This window comes from Ictidomys tridecemlineatus, chromosome 6, assembly GCF_052094955.1.
Source record: "Ictidomys tridecemlineatus isolate mIctTri1 chromosome 6, mIctTri1.hap1, whole genome shotgun sequence".
In the NCBI taxonomy this organism is placed as follows: Eukaryota; Metazoa; Chordata; class Mammalia; order Rodentia; family Sciuridae; genus Ictidomys; species Ictidomys tridecemlineatus.
The window spans coordinates 135,218,483-135,236,065 of NC_135482.1; the positions used below are offsets into that span (position 1 = coordinate 135,218,483).

Genomic DNA, 17,583 nt, shown 5'->3' on the forward strand with positions numbered 1-17,583 from the left:
GCTTTGGCAGTACAATTTGACTTTTGAAACTTTGGGCAGGTTATTACTTTGATTAAAAATTAAAATGATGGGCCAGGATTGTGGCTCAGTGGTAGAGTACTTGCCTAGCATGTATGAGGCAATCCACATGTATGGGTTCAATCCAAATAAATAAATAAATAAACAAATAAAATAAAGGTATTGTGTACATCTACAATTAAAAAACATTAAAAAAATTGAAATTAAATTTAGTCTTCTCTGTCTCCCAAATTAAACCAAGGTATGTGTGGAGATCCTTTAAAACTGTGAAGCATTGTGCAGATGTTGTGCATGCTTTTATTTTATAGAATCACTGTCACATCAGCCTGGCTTGTACTTCCCGGTCATTCCTGTTAGAACTTTTTCGTGTGTTGCAGGAGTTTATAGAACTCCTTAGACTGTGCTGTGTCTCTTAAGACCTTCTGAAGGATGTGGCTCAACCTGCCTTTGTATTCTTTTTCCTTCATTAGTTAGCTGCAGTTTCTTCCTGTGTAGAGTGAGGGGATGAGACAAAGAATCAGTTTGCTAGTATTGAAGCTGGCTGATACCTAATCTTCTGGAATGAAATGACTTACCGAAGTAGTTTTGCATTATGGAATAATGAATAAAGCAAAATTAATAAATTTTGAAAGTCCCTTTTTCTATTTCTTAAAACCTGTTATAATCCTATAATGTGGAGCTTAAGGTCTGTAACATGTGGTGTGGACAATGTATGTATTAAACTTGATCTTTGTAACTTTTCTGGTTTTTGCTCTACCCTCCACATTTGTGTTTTATCTGTATGAGATTCAGAGTTACAGGAGTTCTCACTGATCTCATAGATGAATAATGTTTAACCTTGTAACCAAAAGAGTTCAAAAAGCTTGATCTGAGTATCTTGTTCTCTAATAGTTGATTAAGAAATAATGGGAATGGGGGCTGTTTCTGTTTATCCTGCTATCATGGATGTTAAAATAGCTCAAAAATTTGAGAGAACCACAAATGGATTGATTTAATGCTCACATGGAAAGGCGACCTCGAATTGCCTTCTATAGTTTTGAAATAAAAATCCAAGCTGTATAAGGAGTTAATTTTATTCTCTTCACTCAGGGAGCTAACAGGATGAGAGGTCGGCTTGGAAGTATGGACAGCTTTGAAAGGTCTAACAGTCTTGCTTCGGAGAAGGTATCTAATCGGATCTCCTTTGTTTACCCAAAATTGCAATTTAGTAAAAACCAACACCAATATCATAATATGCCTGCCTCGTTATTTTATTATGAGTTCTTTATGGCTTTCAAAATATAAACATTGAGGTTTTGTTATTTTAAATAAGTAGGGCCTGGCTGTAAACATGCTGGTCTTTGTTCAGAGAAGCCTTCTGCTGGAACACATGGTCTTGAATTGCAGATCCTGTTCTCACAGATTTGTCACTTTTTGTAGGTAGTATGCTTTGGGGGACAGTGTTTGAGCAACAATTAATCCAGAGCCATAGAAAACCAGCCATCTAATTGCTATACTTGTACAGTGATTTTTTTTTATTGTTGTGTTGTTCTCTTCCCATATTACTATTTTCTTCCTGTTTTATCATTTCAGCTGCAACTTTATCCTCTCTTCTACCTCACAGATAACTCCCCCCAGGTTTGGTTTCCTGTTTTCTGCATTGTGTAACATGTAACCCGAGGCATAGGCAACCTTTCTTTAATGGAAAAAATGTTTAAATATTTTTATTAAACTTTTTGTTGATGGAGTTTGAGGACTTAGTCTGACTACATATGCCTCTGTTGTCCCTAACCCAGGTTTATCAAATGAAACATTTTTACAGTGGTGCCTGTTCTGGAAAGTATGCATACCTGACTGAATTGAAAGATTTATGGTATCTATTCATGCAACAGGAGACACATTCCAGCTCAGCTCGCATTTCTTTCATTTCCTGTTTTTGTGTCTTTTAAAAGAACTTTACCTCCGGGAACATGGAGTTGAATAGAAACATCCAGAAGTGAAGGAAGATACCAGGCTTGATTTTATTTTCCCTCAGGCTTTGCCACGAGACTTGGACACTTAGGCATTGTGATATCATTTTGACAGTACAGGAAGCGTGCAGCGATATGCCACGGAAATTAGGAGATGGGTTAACACAGACTCCACCCTCATTTGGTCATGGTCTCTTTTCATCTCCCCAACAGCAGTGAGGAAAGCACAGTAGCTGTAGCATTTCACCACCGAGTCAGGGGAAAGAATACCTTTTCTGATCCCTTTCACTTTCTGGCCTATCTTTAGGATGCTGTCTTACAGCTGCTTATCAGAAGTGGGCTGTGGTGAGACTGATTAGCCTTCACCAGGGATTGAGTAAAAAAGAAAAAAAAAATAGTTTTGTCATGACTCAGGAAGAAGAGGAGGCACCCTGTCCCCATTGAGCCCTGATCTTCTGCAGGTCCACTGCGAACCTGGTAGGAAGAGAGACCCCTTGTGCTTGCATTTCAGGACTACTCGCCAGGGGACTCTCCTCCAGGGACACCACCAGCCTCTCCGCTGTCCTCTGCTTGGCAAGCGTTCCCTGAGGAGGATTCTGACTCCCCACAGTTTCGAAGACGGGCTCACACGTTCAGCCACCCTCCTTCAAGCACCAAGAGAAAGCTGAATTTGCAGAATGGGAGGGCTCCCGGGGTGCGCTCCCCTCTGCTGAGGCAGAGCTCCAGCGAGCAGTGCAGGTAAGTCAGGCCTCTCCCCACAACGTGAAATCAGATTCCCACGTCACCCTGGGTGACAGGTCACTGTGGAGTCTGGGTCCATTGTGACTTCCTGCTCTAGCCAACTTTTCAGTTTTTAGAAAGAACATAAAAATAAACTGAATTTCTTTACCTTGGTGATTAAGGGAAGTGGGTCAAGGTCAAAGTGTATTCATAGAAAAGAGTTAATGCACTCATTTCATATGGATGAGAACTTTTTTTTTCTCCCAAGAAAAATAGAGAAAACACGATATCATGCAGTTGTTTTGTCTGAAAACTTACTGACAACACATATTACTCAGTGTTCTTCTTAATGAGGGCTGTCAATAAGCAAAGTCAGCAAATTTAAATATAACAGAGCCGTAGAATTTCCTGTTGGCCTACAGTAAAATTCCAGGTTTTAAAAAAAGTCACTTAAATTACCTTCATACATGAGATAATTTTTGGTTAAATAAAGCTAAATATGAAAAGCACTACAAATTTTATCGAAACTAAAGCAATATTAGAAAGAAGACTAAATATACCCTAATTATAGTCAGTGGCCATTAGAAATTATCTTAGGTGGTATTTAAAAAAATAATTTAATAAAATTGTTTGTTATTTGGTAAGATGTAGTAAAAGGAATAAACCTAGAAATGATTCTATTTCTTGCTGTGTACAATAGATCCCAATTTATATCTTAGAAATAATTTAGTTTCTCTTCTTTACCTGTGAGTTTGATACAAAAAAATAAAGTTGATTGCCATTTGCCAGTTGGAAAAAAAATAAAACTTGAAGTAAAAATTCCAGAAAGGCTAATACTTGATAGCCAATGTTATCAGATTTACTAGCATGTTTTTAAGGTAACAGTTTTATTCTTGTTGTTTTCTGAATGATTTCAAAATCTACAAATTAGGTATTATGGTATGAACAAACATTTGTCTTCAGTTTGTTTTGTGTGTGAAAGAGATTAAGTATTCATAGGCAACCACGATTTTTAAAAAAATGATTATTTATAATTTTGTATTTACCCAACATAGTAAATCTCTTCCCCCCCACCCAGAAATAATTACTTTTTAAAAGTGTTATTGTATTTTGTATACCTTTATTTTATTTATTTATTTTTGTTTGGTACTAAGGATCAGATCAACCTAGTGCCTCACACATGCTAGGCAAGTGCTCTACCACTGAGCTACAGCTGCAGGAACAATTATTTTTAAGAATTAAAACCATCAGTTGTTTTAGACTATAAATGATATCTCAGTGCTTCCCTCATGCTTTTGCACAATTTGTAATGTATAAGTTCAAATAATTTCTATCAATATAAAAAGATGTCATTTATGTCCTTATAAAAAACTTACCACACAAATTATTGTCTATAATATGTCCAGGTACATATCTATAAAAAGGAAAAAGAGCTATATGGGAGATTTAGGGCTCTGGATTGAACCATGGTGGCACCATTTCACAGGCTTCAGGAGAGAGCACAGCCATTAATCTTTGTTAAGCCAGAGGTATTACGGTGACTTCCAACAAGCAGGCATGTTGCTGTCAAAGAGTTAGTTAGAAGGGTTTAGATCTTTAAAATAGTTTTTGAACTGCTCATAATCAGTTTTTCATTCTGTACCTTGTTTTCCTGTAATTATTTGCACTTCCCTAGTTTTTCCCCTTGAATTATCTTTTGCATGTAAAGACAAGCAATTTTTATCCTAAAATTATTAAGAATTTTTAAGGAGATGAACACTGATGGATAGAGATACTGCATAAATGAGGAATTCAATTCGTGCGAGAGTGATAGTTCAAGCCCGGTCACCTCAACGGAGAACTGCATGCTTTTTTTGAGTATAAGATTCAGCCCTGATCCTTTAAAGGAAAGGTTAAATTAATAGCAAGAACCTGTTTATATGCTTTTTCATAGTGAATGAAGATTTTGCCAAAATATAAATTAAGACAAATTTGCTGTATTTTCTGTACTCAGCATTCTTCCACCAGTTCGACGTATGCACAAGGAGAATAATTCTTCCTCCAGTCTTCCAAGTCTTCACACTTCCTTCTCTGCCCCTTCCTTCACTGCCCCCTCTTTCCTGAAAAGCTTTTACCAGAATTCAGGTAGACTGTCCCCACAATATGAAAATGAAATCAGGTGAGATCAGTGTCCTCTGTTTGCAAAGCAAAATTTTCTGCAGTGATATACTGATAAGTTACTAAAAAGTGGCTGATTAATTTTGGAGTGACATTTATGCATCCTTCTGTGTGCTTGTTCTAATCTGTTTCTAATATGTTGACTTTAATTCCAATTAATTTAAAAATGAGTAGTTTCAAATCTTTTTATGACGTGATTGTCTTTTTAAATTAATTTTTAAAGAAATTATTTGTATTTCTTTGCCTTGGAGCCCGGAGTCTAAACTTTGTATTGTTTGGAACAAGACCTGGTGCTAACACATACTAAGTAAACTTGGACCGATCATGCTTTTTTCTTTCTTTCTTTTTTTTTTTAAGCTCTCTGGATATGTTTCATAGAACCCAAAAGCCACTGATTGAATTAGACTAAAGGTTTAAGTGAAGTATGTCTTAAGTTCTAAGTATGTAGAATATTTCTTAGGTACTTTTTTGATTTTTCAATGACAGACTTAACTTTCTGAAACTTAATGTACATCAAATAAATGGATACAGGATCATGTTGATAGCAGCTCTGAACTAGCATAAGGGATCTCTTCAATCTTGTAGCTATTCTGTTTTGTTTCATATTTGTCCCCAATAGAGAAAACGTGTAGCCTGTTAAAACTTGTTGCTTGCTCTTTTAGCTATGCAAAATTAGATGTGGTTATTCTTGGAGAATTGCCTCCTTTATAAAAATGGAAATAAATACGTGAAATTATACCAGTCATTCGAATTCTTAGTGAAGTGTTGCACAGCTCTGGAATGTGGTGGGGTAAGAGTACCCTTTAAAGGGGTTATTGTTGACCTAAGCAGTCTGTGAGATGCATTCCTTTTTGATTTAGTTTGGTTCACATGGTTTTTTTTTTTTCATCAATAAATAGTATTCTATTTGATATATCAGAGTTATCTACCTTCTTGCTGATGGACATTTGGGTTTGCTTTTAGTTGTTTGGTAATTGGCAATTTTTGTAGTCTAGGAGAGGAATGCATGCTTTAGCTAGGCTTGGTGTCACTAAAATCTTCTTGAATATTCTTTTGGCCTATTTTAATTTAGACTTAGAATATTCTAAAAGCTAGCACTATAACTAGATAACCCTCATTAGCTGGTTAAATTAGACTAATACTTGAATTATTTCTGATTATCTTTTTCCTGAGTGGCAATTTTTTTCACTCTAAGAAAGATAATTAATTTGGATTATATAATTATGAATCTGAAGTTTGCTCTGAATTAGCACAGAGCTTACAAGGCCCTGGGTTCAATCCCAGCACTACCAAAAAAAATAGTATAATATATATGGAATATGCAATGAATTTAAAGAACCAAGACTGTACGTGCATAAAAATCTAAGTTTATCATAATACCACGTACTAGTAAGAATGGAACCATCAAACCTTGTTTCAGTTTCTTATTGTTATACTAGTTAAAGAGAGCATACAAGAATCCTTGTTTCTTTCCTACAAAGTAACAATTAGAGATAGCCTTTGGGAAGGTCAAAAGTCTACTATAAATAGAACATAGAGTACAAAAGAAGTGGCTTACTTTTTAAAATATTGCTTATATTGTTTAATAAGGTTGTGTATTTGTTTTCAGGAATTCCTTCTTAGGCCTGTGTAGTATTATTGCTGCTAGTGTTCCAGAGCCCTTGATACCTCAGTCCTAACGGAAGGATTTAGTGTTAGGTTGAAAAACTTCACCTTTTAGTAGCTATTTTATTTGAAGGGTAATGTTTAAAATACAGAGACCTTTTCAATTTGCAGGATCTAACATTCTGTTTTCTACTCTATTAAATGTTTTTCTTGGTTATGAGAAATTCTAAAAACCAGAGAGTAGTTCTTTTTTTTTTCTTTTATACTTTTCTACATTCGTTTAATTTGACATCATAGAATCAGTAGGCCAAAAGTATACTTACAACATGAAAACACTTTCACTGAAAAGTGCACTGATCCTAAGTATACAGCTCAGTGGATTTCCAGTGACACTCCTACGTCACCACTGCCCGGGCTATAAGCAGAAGGCTTGCAGTGCCACTCTCTTCTTCCCATCCTGTCACCATTATGCTGGCCTCATATATCATAGGTTAGTTCTGTCTAGTTTTGAGTGTTATATAATTGGAATGATACATTATCTGTTCCTTTTTTTATTTGGCTTCTTTTACTGACTTCAGATTGTGAGGTTCATTCCTGTTTTTATGTGTACTTTATTCATTTTTAATACTGTATAGTATTTCATTTAATAGATCACAGTTTATTCATGCTCTTTTGAATGGACATTTGGTTGTTTCTAGGCTTTGCTTTTGAAAAGAGTTCTACCTTAACTGTTATCTATGTATCATTTATTGTATATATGTATTATTGGTGAATACCTACACAGTGATAAAATTATTGGACATAATGCACGCTTAGGTTATTTTAACTAGTGGTGACTTAGACATAGTTGCAGTCTTGGAGAGAGTGACTTTATGTTTGTATTTTGAAATAATTTCAGATTTATAGAAAAGTTACAAAAATAGAGGATTCCTTTTAATCCTTTATCTAGATTAATCCATTTTGATATTTTGCTACATTTCTGTGTCATTCTCTTTGTCCAGGTACATGTCTATTTCTGCATTATATGCACATACATATTGCTTCATTTTGAGCCATTTGTGAATAGGTTGCGTGTATCGTGTCTTTTACTCTTGATACTTGAGGAGGGTGTATTTCCCAAAAACAACGATATTCAAGAGCTTGGTTTGATCCAGTGTTTTTTGAATTGTGCATCTCACATTGCCACTTGTTTCAGAGTGAACATCATGTATACACAGTTACCATGATTTCTGGAGCTATTCAGAATAGGGAGAGGAGGAGATTCATAATACTACAAATTGTAATTTGCTTGTCACTTGGTACCTAATATCTTTTTTGCATAAAATGGATTTCTAAATATGTATAACCAAGTAGGGAATAGGATAGGGTAGGATGTGGCCTAGCAATACTATTACTCTTTTAAAAGAATACTTACTTGTAATTTTAAATTCAAGTTAGGCATACTTCTTTAGGACCACTGTCCTGAATTTCTGCTGAGCAGGAGGAGCCAAGATCTTTTTAATATCATGGTTTGTTGGCTAGTAGATCAATTTGCATGAAATTGAAATGATAGAGGGAAGGGAATAAGCATATATTTTTGTTTTATCAGACTTTGAATTAATTTTTGAAAATTCAACATTTTATTATCCAGTGATTAAATTATAATTTTGTATGGTGATATATTTTTATGACATATATATTCTTTCTATCAACAGGCATCTTTATTACTCCTTATAACTGCTTCTAAGGTTTTAAGCTTGTATTTTAAAAAATTACTTGTATTACGACGATTCATTGGTCAAAAGTAAATGATAATTTTTTAGAGTGACAGTCATTACTTTTATTTACTTAAAAAGCTTTTCATGAGAAAATAAGGTTTTTTTGCTGAAGTGCTTGTGGTACGGTTTTGGTTTTATCGTTCTCTTGTATTCATTGATAAAAATCGCAGAACTGTTCATTACAGTTTATTTATTGGAGTAACCTTATTGATGACTTAAGGAAATGTATTTTTATTCTAAGTTCTGATTTTGGACATATATCTCTCTGCTAATACATTCCTTGTTTTCCTGTTGTACTAGACAGGACACTGCTTCAGAATCAAGGTGATTAGAGATTAAATATTTTCATTTAAAAAATTCACAGATTTTCCCACTGAATGCCATCATTAATCCAAGAAGCAGTTTTGGTTGTCTCCTGAATGCATGCTGGCCTCCTGGGTGCTAAGTCTACACAGTAGGGAAATGTGACCCTTAGTGTAATCAAAGATCATGAATTACCATGTAAAGTGTGGATTGCAAACAGAAATCCTGTTTCTACTCTATTCCATGTTGAAATTTCCTTAGAACTGTGCTGTGGCCTTCAACCAAAGCCTAATCTTAATTTTAAATTAATAAAAGTTTAGTTGGGAGACACATATGTCCATCTGAGGAGTTTCTTCCAAGTCCCAAGAAGATGAAGAAATGATTCATCCTAAAGTAACATACTTGTAAAATGGAATCTGGTTTTCACCTGATGAGGAATATTAATTTTTTTTTCTGTTCCTCTTAATTCCTGTCATGCTGGTCACAGTGAGACCCTGGTAAAGCCTTGTGGATGTCCCATTGGTCTGGACACAGGGAAACATCTAATTCCTTATTATTGATGCCTCACCGTACCTTGGTGACAGCTTTTCCTTGGATTCCCCTGTACTTTGTGGAAAATGTCCAGAATCATTGCTCAACAGCTCAACTGCAAACATTTATCTGCTTTGCTCCTGTTTCTACACTATATCACAAGTCTCATGAGAAACATATGTGGCCATCTTCCTATTTGTGACCACTGACATTTAGATTTCTTGGTAGCTGCAATAACAACATAGTATTATAGATTATGCTAGAATGAGACATCAAGGAGAGAAAAGTCCTCAGAGAAATATTTTGGCCATATTGCTAAGATAAAAAGTGATTTTGTTTTTGAGACTTGTTAATTGACCTATACACCCCTCCCCCCCCTTTTTTTGGTGGGTTGGATGTGTGATCATTTCAAGAATACTTTTTATCTGTTTTCAAAAGTCTGGTAGAGATGTTTGTTTTGTCTTGTACCCTTTTAGGTTCTTACCATGGGCATAAAACTTGATCTGCTTATTACTTTTAGAGATTATCGGGCCTATAGTTTCCTTATTTTACACATGGTTAGATTGAGCCCCAGAGACGTTTTCTATTGTGGTGGATGTCATTGTCCTTATCTTAAGTTTTCATATGTACCACACAGGCATGTTTTAAATTCCGAGGTGCAAAGCATTTTTTAAATATCTGCATTCAGTGTGTAGAGTTTAGGAAATAAAACCCTTTGTTCTCCTCTCTCTTTTTGCCTACACATTGTTCCGCTGACTAATCTGTCTCTTTTGACTCACAGCTCAGCTACCACTTATTGATTTCCACTAGAGTGGTTCAATCTCAATGTTATTTAATTAGTAAAGATTTTCCATAGGCTGACAGATGTGTACCTGGTTGAAAACCAGAACTTTCATATAAACTCTTACTGCACTGGAGGCAATTATGAGTTAAATTGTACTGTGATCCTATGGAATAAACTAAAAAATTTTATCAATATATTGTTCTATGCAGGCTTGAAGGCATGGAAAAGAAAGCTTCTTCACCTTTCCATTAAATAGTTCCCTCCTATAGGGAAGGAAATAAAAAAATAAAGAAAACAAAATAAATTAATCACATTTTGTTCTATCTTGCATTGTAATAGGCTGCAATCCAGCTAGATTTATCTAGTGTGTTGTCATTTATTTGGGCTTTGTGATGCTGGTAGTTAAAGTTTGGTGCTAGGGAGTTGGGTGGTGGGATGGGAGACAGTCTGCTGCTCAGCAGAACACATTTATGAAGCTGGCAGAAGAGCTGACTTTTATACAGAGTGTATCTGTGTTGGCCTTGTGAGAAAATGACCATTCAAACACCTTCATCAGGTACAATGTTCAATGCGTTGATTCTTACCCAAGCAGGCACATGCGTTAAAAGTTCTGTTAACTTAAGAAGTAAGATGTTAACAGTAGATATAATGAAGATTACAACTGTTCAAGGTCATATTAAGAAGTCATCTTATGCCAGGCATGGTGGCACATGCCTGTAATCCCAGTGGCTCAGGAGGCTGAGGCAGGAGGATACCAAGTTCACAGCCAGCCTCAGCAACTTAGTGAGGCCCTAAGCAACTCAGTGAGACCCTGCTTCTAAATAAAATATGAAAAAGAACTGGGGATGTGACTCAGTGGTTAAGCATCCCTGGGTTCAATCCCCAGTACCCAAAAAAAAGAAGTCATCTTGCAGCTTTAGGGGGTTCACATTTTATCCATAACTTTAAAAAATATTTTTAGTTGTAGATGGACACAATATCTTTATTTTGTTTATTTTGTTTTTTTCTGTAGTGCTGAGGATCAATTCCAGTGCCTCATGCATACTAGCCAAATTCTCTACCACTGAGCCACACACAACCCCAACCTTATCCATAACTTTTGATAGATGCAAAATGCCCCTCTCAGCCTACATGATTATAACATGTAATGTGGCTTATTTTCTCCCCTTGTAAAGCCCTCATTTGTGTGCATGGATTGTGGTTCTCAGTTAGTTGGCAAATAGTAGTAGGAAGTACATATTGAATATACCAACACAGAACTGGGCAAGAATTCTCCAAGTTGTACTTCCTTCCTAGCTACTCATTTTTTAGTTCATAAATTTCTGCTAGATGAAATACTGGCACAGAAGACTCTTCCTGAATATTTTTTTTGAGGGAAGCAACTTAATAATGTACATGTTTACATTCTAAAACACAGATGAAGGTGGCAAAGATTATTTGGGAAATAAGGGAATGTCTATAATTTGTTTCATGACTTTAAAAATGTAAAGATAATAAAGTAGCAACATATGTATATTATACTATATTAAGCTGTTTTGTTTAAAATCAACAAGAATATTCATTATGAACTGCACTTATTTCAGAGAAACTGAAGTGAGGCATTTACACAAATAAAGCACCTTTTAGTGTTTTGAAGTTAGTTCTCTGCTGAAGTAGATCATTCCATTCAAAAGTGGAAAGAAAATTACCCAACCAAGAGACTTACTGCTGACTAGAGACTAATTTTTTTTCCATCCAAAATACAGAGAATTTTGGGGGTCCTGACAGCTTTGTTTTTATGTCCTATAGAGTTTTGCAGGAACTAATGCAGAGTATTTACACTGGCATGATAAAGCATAGTGCCTCCATGTTGGATTCTGGATTGCCTGGCTTTGACTCCTGGCTCCATTGTTTGTCATCTGATTGACTATGGGAAGTTACTTAGATGCTTTCTACCTTAGGTTTCTTACCAAAAATGGGAAGAGTAATAATACCTACCATAGATGGTTGCTGTGAGGACAAAATTATTTCATACTTGTAAGATGATTACATGACTGCTGTGTAGTATGAGCTTTGTGTGAGTCTTAATTACCACTATTATTATGATAATAGACACCATGTTATCTTCTTTTTTTTTAACTCACAAAATAGACATTCTACTTGATTTCCATGCTAAGTTTAATTAAAGAAGTTAAAGTGAAAATGAATGTTGTAGCCAAAATGAAAAATAAAAACAAAAGAAATGTCACCTCCCAGTGTTGAGACATACGAATTTCAGTGCACAGTGTTTCATATGGTTTTGATTCTTGAAATTGCCACCTTAAGAGTGTCAGATTGTCAGCTACATCAGTGAGCAGCTGTTAGCTGCACATGAGCACTACTGGCTGAAACCTTATCTGGAACCTGATTTTCTCATACATGTCTCCTCTTATGAAATGAAGCAGATTAGCTCTCACATATCTGGGCAGCCACACTACTTTTTGAGGATGTAGTTTTTTAGTACAAGATAAAGGATCAATGATGTGTTATGTTAAGTTCCCCTTTTTGGTATATTATTATCTTTTATTTTGTCTACTAATTTTTGTCTATTACTGGTTGTTAAATTCCAGATCTGGGTAGAGAGTTTTTCACTTAGTAGTTTATTCAATTATAGGGCTTAAAAATTTTGAAGTAATACAATTTTTAAATATGCAGGAGTAGACTAATGTCAGGGTAATTTCTGCAACTAGTTTATAACATATTTCCCCCCCAAAGCTTGAATTTTGCAGCTAGTAATGAAACTGATATGGGTACCACTCACTTTGATTAGTAGTACTTTCTAAACACTTACTATATCATAACAGTGAATTTTTTTCAAAAATGATGTTTTAGTTTCAGCATAAAAATATGAACATTTAGAATTCTTTCATTTGGTTTATTCTTATTTCGTTTATTAGCGCTACCAGAAAATCAGGAGAAATGAATACTTGTAGAACATTTACCCTTTGAGGCATTGAAGTAGGTACTTTAATAGAAGTATTTCATTTAGATTTCAAAGCATAAATTGTAAATTTGAAGCCCTCCTATAGGGAAGGAACTACACTTGCTAGGGAAAAAAGGTGCTTTTTGTTGTTGATTAACAATCTTGTCGTTATGTACTCTACCAGTGCCATCAACAGCTCACTCTGTACTTTTGGGAAACAGCTACCAGAACTTTCTGCCAGAAAGATTTAAACTCATGCCTACTAATCAATTAAGAAGGTAGACCTCAGCCATATTTTTTCCTCCATTTTACTTAAGCTTCTAAGCTAATATTTCATATGGTTATATAAAGCATTAATTTATTCAAGGGTTATTTCTTTAGTGCTTACTATTTATTACAGTGGGAGCTAGCAATTTACTCCTGAACTGGGTAGTTAGCAAATAATTCAGGTGAGATACTGTTACAAATGTTAAGGTACAGACTACTCTGAGAGTATTATCAAGATGTACACATTATATAGAGAACATTTGAATCACAGAGAAAGTAATATTTGAATGACTGCTTTCCAAAGGAGAAATAAAGATGAATCTATTTATTTAGTATTGTAGGGAGTTTTGAACCTTGGACACCTAATAGGGTGACAATTTTATGTAGGATACATGACATGTGACTCTATTGACATGTATGTCTCAGCTACTTCCTCAAATAGCATAACACAACATGACACTTGATATCTGCATATCAGCTCAGAGGTATGTCCTTTTCTTACTCTTAGATTAGCTAAAGTAATATTTTAGGAAGATAGATCCCAGATTGGAAATAACTGAACTGCCTGATAACTGTAAGTATGGATACACAGAGTGAATAAAAATATAACAGGAAGGAACAGAATTGCTCTCCTTTTATTAATTGCATCAGCACTGTTGAGTTCCTCTAAGTGCCTGAGAGGCTGTGGCTTTTCTAGCTGGGTTTCATTTCTGTCCTAAGTTCTGAACTTCTTGATTATACCCAAAGTCCCATAGCTTTCATTTGTGGGTATCACCGTTTTATAAATGTTATCTTCATCATTCTCTTAGGAGAGCTTAAAGACTATGAAACTATAGACAAATAAAATATTCCTACCATGAACAGCAACCATGATTGTGTGGTCTTTTAGTTATACAGTTGGTCTCAAAAGTAACTTTGAGTCATTATGACCTTTTATGGCAGATAGACCTCATATAACCCAGAGTGAACTTTCTTAAAAAATGAAATACTTAGAGCAGACCAGTATTTCCACATGGGAGTTTCACAGAGCACTGACATAGAATAATGTGAGATCTTCCCCCAGATGAAGAAGAAGAAAAGTTGGGAGTGGTGAAGAAGAGTCAATTACTTGAACTCCAGAGGCCTCCTGGAGGTCTTTTGACAGTAGAATTTCTGTATACTGTTCCCTGATTGAGAGTCACAATTCATGCCAGTCTTAAAGGAGTCCTGCTGTAAAGAAATCTGGTTAATATATATTTTTTTTAAAAACTTAGCCTATTTAAAATTATTTGACCATATATTTTTTTTCTTACTACACCAGCCAGCATTTCCCATTCTTCTGTATTTGGGTTCTTTTCTGCCATGATCCAACCATCGGTAGCTAACAATTTGTAGATCTTAATTCTATAGGAGCTATAGCAAAAGCTTTCTCAGAGCATCTTATTAAATATCTAGATTGTTTAGAATAAGCTATGGGTTTTATTTCTTTGGCAAAGCAAAACTTCATTACTGAAGCAACCTTTAGTGCCCTGTGTAAGTGCTTCTGTTGCTCAAATTAGAGGCAGGACTGGTTGGCTACTGAGGAATGAGTAGAAACAGGTGAGCTTTTCATGACCCACCTGTGTCCTGGATTGCAATTTTCCCAGGATGCGCTGGCCTGGGTGACCAATGTGCTCATGCCACGTTGCTCCATGGTGCCTGTGCCTCGTGCTTGCCTGCGGCAGAACTTGTGCTACCATTTCATTGCGAAGTACCATGTTATGCAACTTTACAAAATTTATATTTATTGGCAATCCACAGTGATGAAGAAGGAAGGAAAAGGACCTCATCCACCTGTAGCAACGAGTCCCTAAATACTGGAGGAACCCCTGTCACTCCCCGCAGGATCTCCTGGCGGCAGCGCATTTTCCTTCGCGTTGCATCGCCGATGAACAAATCTCCCTCTGCAATGCAGCAACAAGGTATGTGTGTAATTGCTGAGGAGTTTCTTCCTGTGAGTGCTGTGAATTTGGGAAGGCAGTGGAAGTGGTTTGTGTATAAAAAGATGTAAGAGATTCAAGTGGAGACATAACTTCTGTATCTGATAGATAGGTATCATCACAACCCATTAGACTTTAGGTACTTGTTTTTTTAAAAAATTTATTTTTATTAGTTGCACATGACAATACAATGATCTTGACATATCATACATTTGAATCAAATGGGGTATAATTTCTCATTTTTCTGAGTGTACAGGTTGCAAAATCACATTGGTTATACAGTCACGTGTATACATATAGCAATACTAATGTCTATTTTATCGGTACTTGTTTTTGAATGAATGAGAGTGTGGGTTGCCAAAACCTGCTTTGGAATCTACTCCACAATGTGCAGGGAACTATGATAGTGCTGCAGAAGAAGTTGTAGATTTCTTCTTCTTCTTTTTTTTAATTATTAGAAAAGCAATACAGAATACAGTCTTTTATGAGAGTCATGCATAAAATAAAATGACAGAGAAATGAACAGTAAAAACTGGAAATATCACACTAGGCAAATATCAATTAAGAGAGCATAGCAGCTTTCTTCGAATATTAGACCCTTTAGAAATTAAAGCAAAAACATCCAGAGGGACAAAGTAAATGTAGCATAAATGAAAAGGGAAACAATACTGAGAACATGAATTATTATATAGCCTTAGGAGCTAGAAAATGATACTTAAAAGAATTTGAGAATAAATAAATCAACTGCTCTCATGAGAGATTTTAATATATTTCCCTTTGAAAATTAAATATAGATAGTATTGGAGTGGTACAATTGAACAAGCTTGATCTAATATTTATATAGAACTTTGCCTCTGTAGAGAAAATTTATCCATTTTTTAGCCACATGTGACACATTCATAAAAATGGATTATGTACTTGGCCAAAAGATATTTTAATAAATCCCAGACAATCATGATTATGTGTATTATATCCTCTGACCATAGTGCCAAAATAAAAAGAAACGAAGGAAGGAAACAAGCATGAAAGAATGAATTAAAGACAGCTAGGGTTATGGATGTGGCTCTATGGCAAATCACTGCCTACCATGAGAGAGGTCTTGAGTTCAATACCCAGGACTGCAAAGAAAAGAAGTACAACTGAAAATTTTTATGTGTTTGGAAACTATACTCGTAGAATGTAGAAGGAATAAAATATGATAACCTGTGCTCTGCATTTAGTATTTTGAGGGTAATTCACAACTGTGAATGTGTTCATCTAAAATCAAGAAATCCAAAAGTCACATGTACTGGGTATTCAACTCAAGAAGCTGGAAAAGAATTAAAAGTAAAATCTATGAACAAACAAAACCCGAGGAAGTAAATAATAAGGGTAGGGGCAGAGATCAGTGAATTACAATGAGAAAAAAAGAAGAAAGCAGTTGGCATTGCTAAAGATAAAATTAACTCTGCCTAGGACGGAAGAGACAGCTTCACAGAAAAATGGAATATTTAAACTCATCCCTGGAAGAAACTTGTCTTAGCAAAGTTCTAGAGTTATGTGAGAGGACGTTGCAGGTCAGAGAATTGTGAGAAACTTTGCACGATGGGGCAGAGGACAGGAGCTTGAGACATGAGGCTGGAAAGGTGATTTGAGGCCAGAGTCTGGCGAGATTTATATTATTCCCAGTAGTCTGCACTTGATCTCTCTGATGCAGTCATCGAGATGTTTTAAGAGATATGATTGTGTTTGTTAATAGGAAAATAATTGGCAGTATGCAGGGAACGGGCCAGAATGGAAGGAGAGAATGAGCTGCAGGGGATCAGTTAAGGAGACTTTGCAGGGGGAGGGAGCAGCGGGCCCTGTGAGATGCTCAGCCAAGAAGGACAGAGCATTGCTCAGCTGCTGCTCTCCTGGAGGACTCTTGACAGGAGGCATGGACCTTAGGAGATCTCCAGTACCTACCACCCATTCCTGTTTTGCACCAGAGAATATACGTAGGTAAATTGCAGAAGTGTTGGACGCTGGGGAAAGGCCAGTTCATTTTGGAGTGACTCCCTTACAAGTCTTTTTGTGTAAAAAGAAGAAGTGGTGAAATGACATAGACCTTTGTTTCACTGTCACAGGGAACTCTGGAAGGGGAATTCAGCCTGGTAAATTTACTTAAATTGCTAGTTCCAGAAACAGTTGTTCTTGGGAAAGTGGCTCTGTGAACACCATTAAATGTGGAGGATTAAGATGAGAGAGTGTTACTCTAAAGGAAGCTTCTGTAGTCTAAGCTACTACTAAGGAATGCCGCTCACTGTTTTCTTCTCTGCAGATGGACTGGACAGGAATGAGCTGCTGCCACTGTCCCCTCTCACTCCCACCATGGAAGAGGAACCGCTGGTTATATTCTTATCTGGTGATGATGACCCAGAGAAGGTCGAAGAAAAAAAGAAGTCGAAAGAACTAAAGAGTTTATGGAAAAAAGCTATACACCAACAAATCTTGTTGCTTCGAATGGAAAAAGAAAACCAGAAACTTGAAGGTTAGCTATTCAAACAGGGCAAATGTTACACACACCCTCACACTCTTTCTTAAGCTGTAAATATCTATTGATTCTAATTATTTT

General features: G+C 35.9%; 1 protein-coding gene across 3 annotated transcripts in view; it reads left to right on the top strand.

Moving 5' to 3' along the window:
* The window catches only part of Tbc1d4 (TBC1 domain family member 4), a 185,284-nt gene that overhangs the window by 144,076 nt on the left and 23,625 nt on the right, over nucleotides 1–17,583 (top strand). The window contains exons 9-14 of one of the 3 annotated variants that reach the window (XM_040281403.2): nucleotides 1,108–1,182; nucleotides 2,479–2,705; nucleotides 4,681–4,845; nucleotides 8,507–8,530; nucleotides 14,812–14,972; nucleotides 17,290–17,499. In XM_040281403.2, coding sequence (XP_040137337.2) covers nucleotides 1,108–1,182; nucleotides 2,479–2,705; nucleotides 4,681–4,845; nucleotides 8,507–8,530; nucleotides 14,812–14,972; nucleotides 17,290–17,499 — 862 coding nt within the window. Of the gene's footprint in view, nucleotides 1–1,107; nucleotides 1,183–1,590; nucleotides 1,636–2,478; nucleotides 2,706–4,680; nucleotides 4,846–8,506; nucleotides 8,531–14,811; nucleotides 14,973–17,289; nucleotides 17,500–17,583 lie in introns of all 3 variants that reach the window. The other 2 variants (XM_040281406.2, XM_021726092.3) reach the window with 2 other exon arrangements.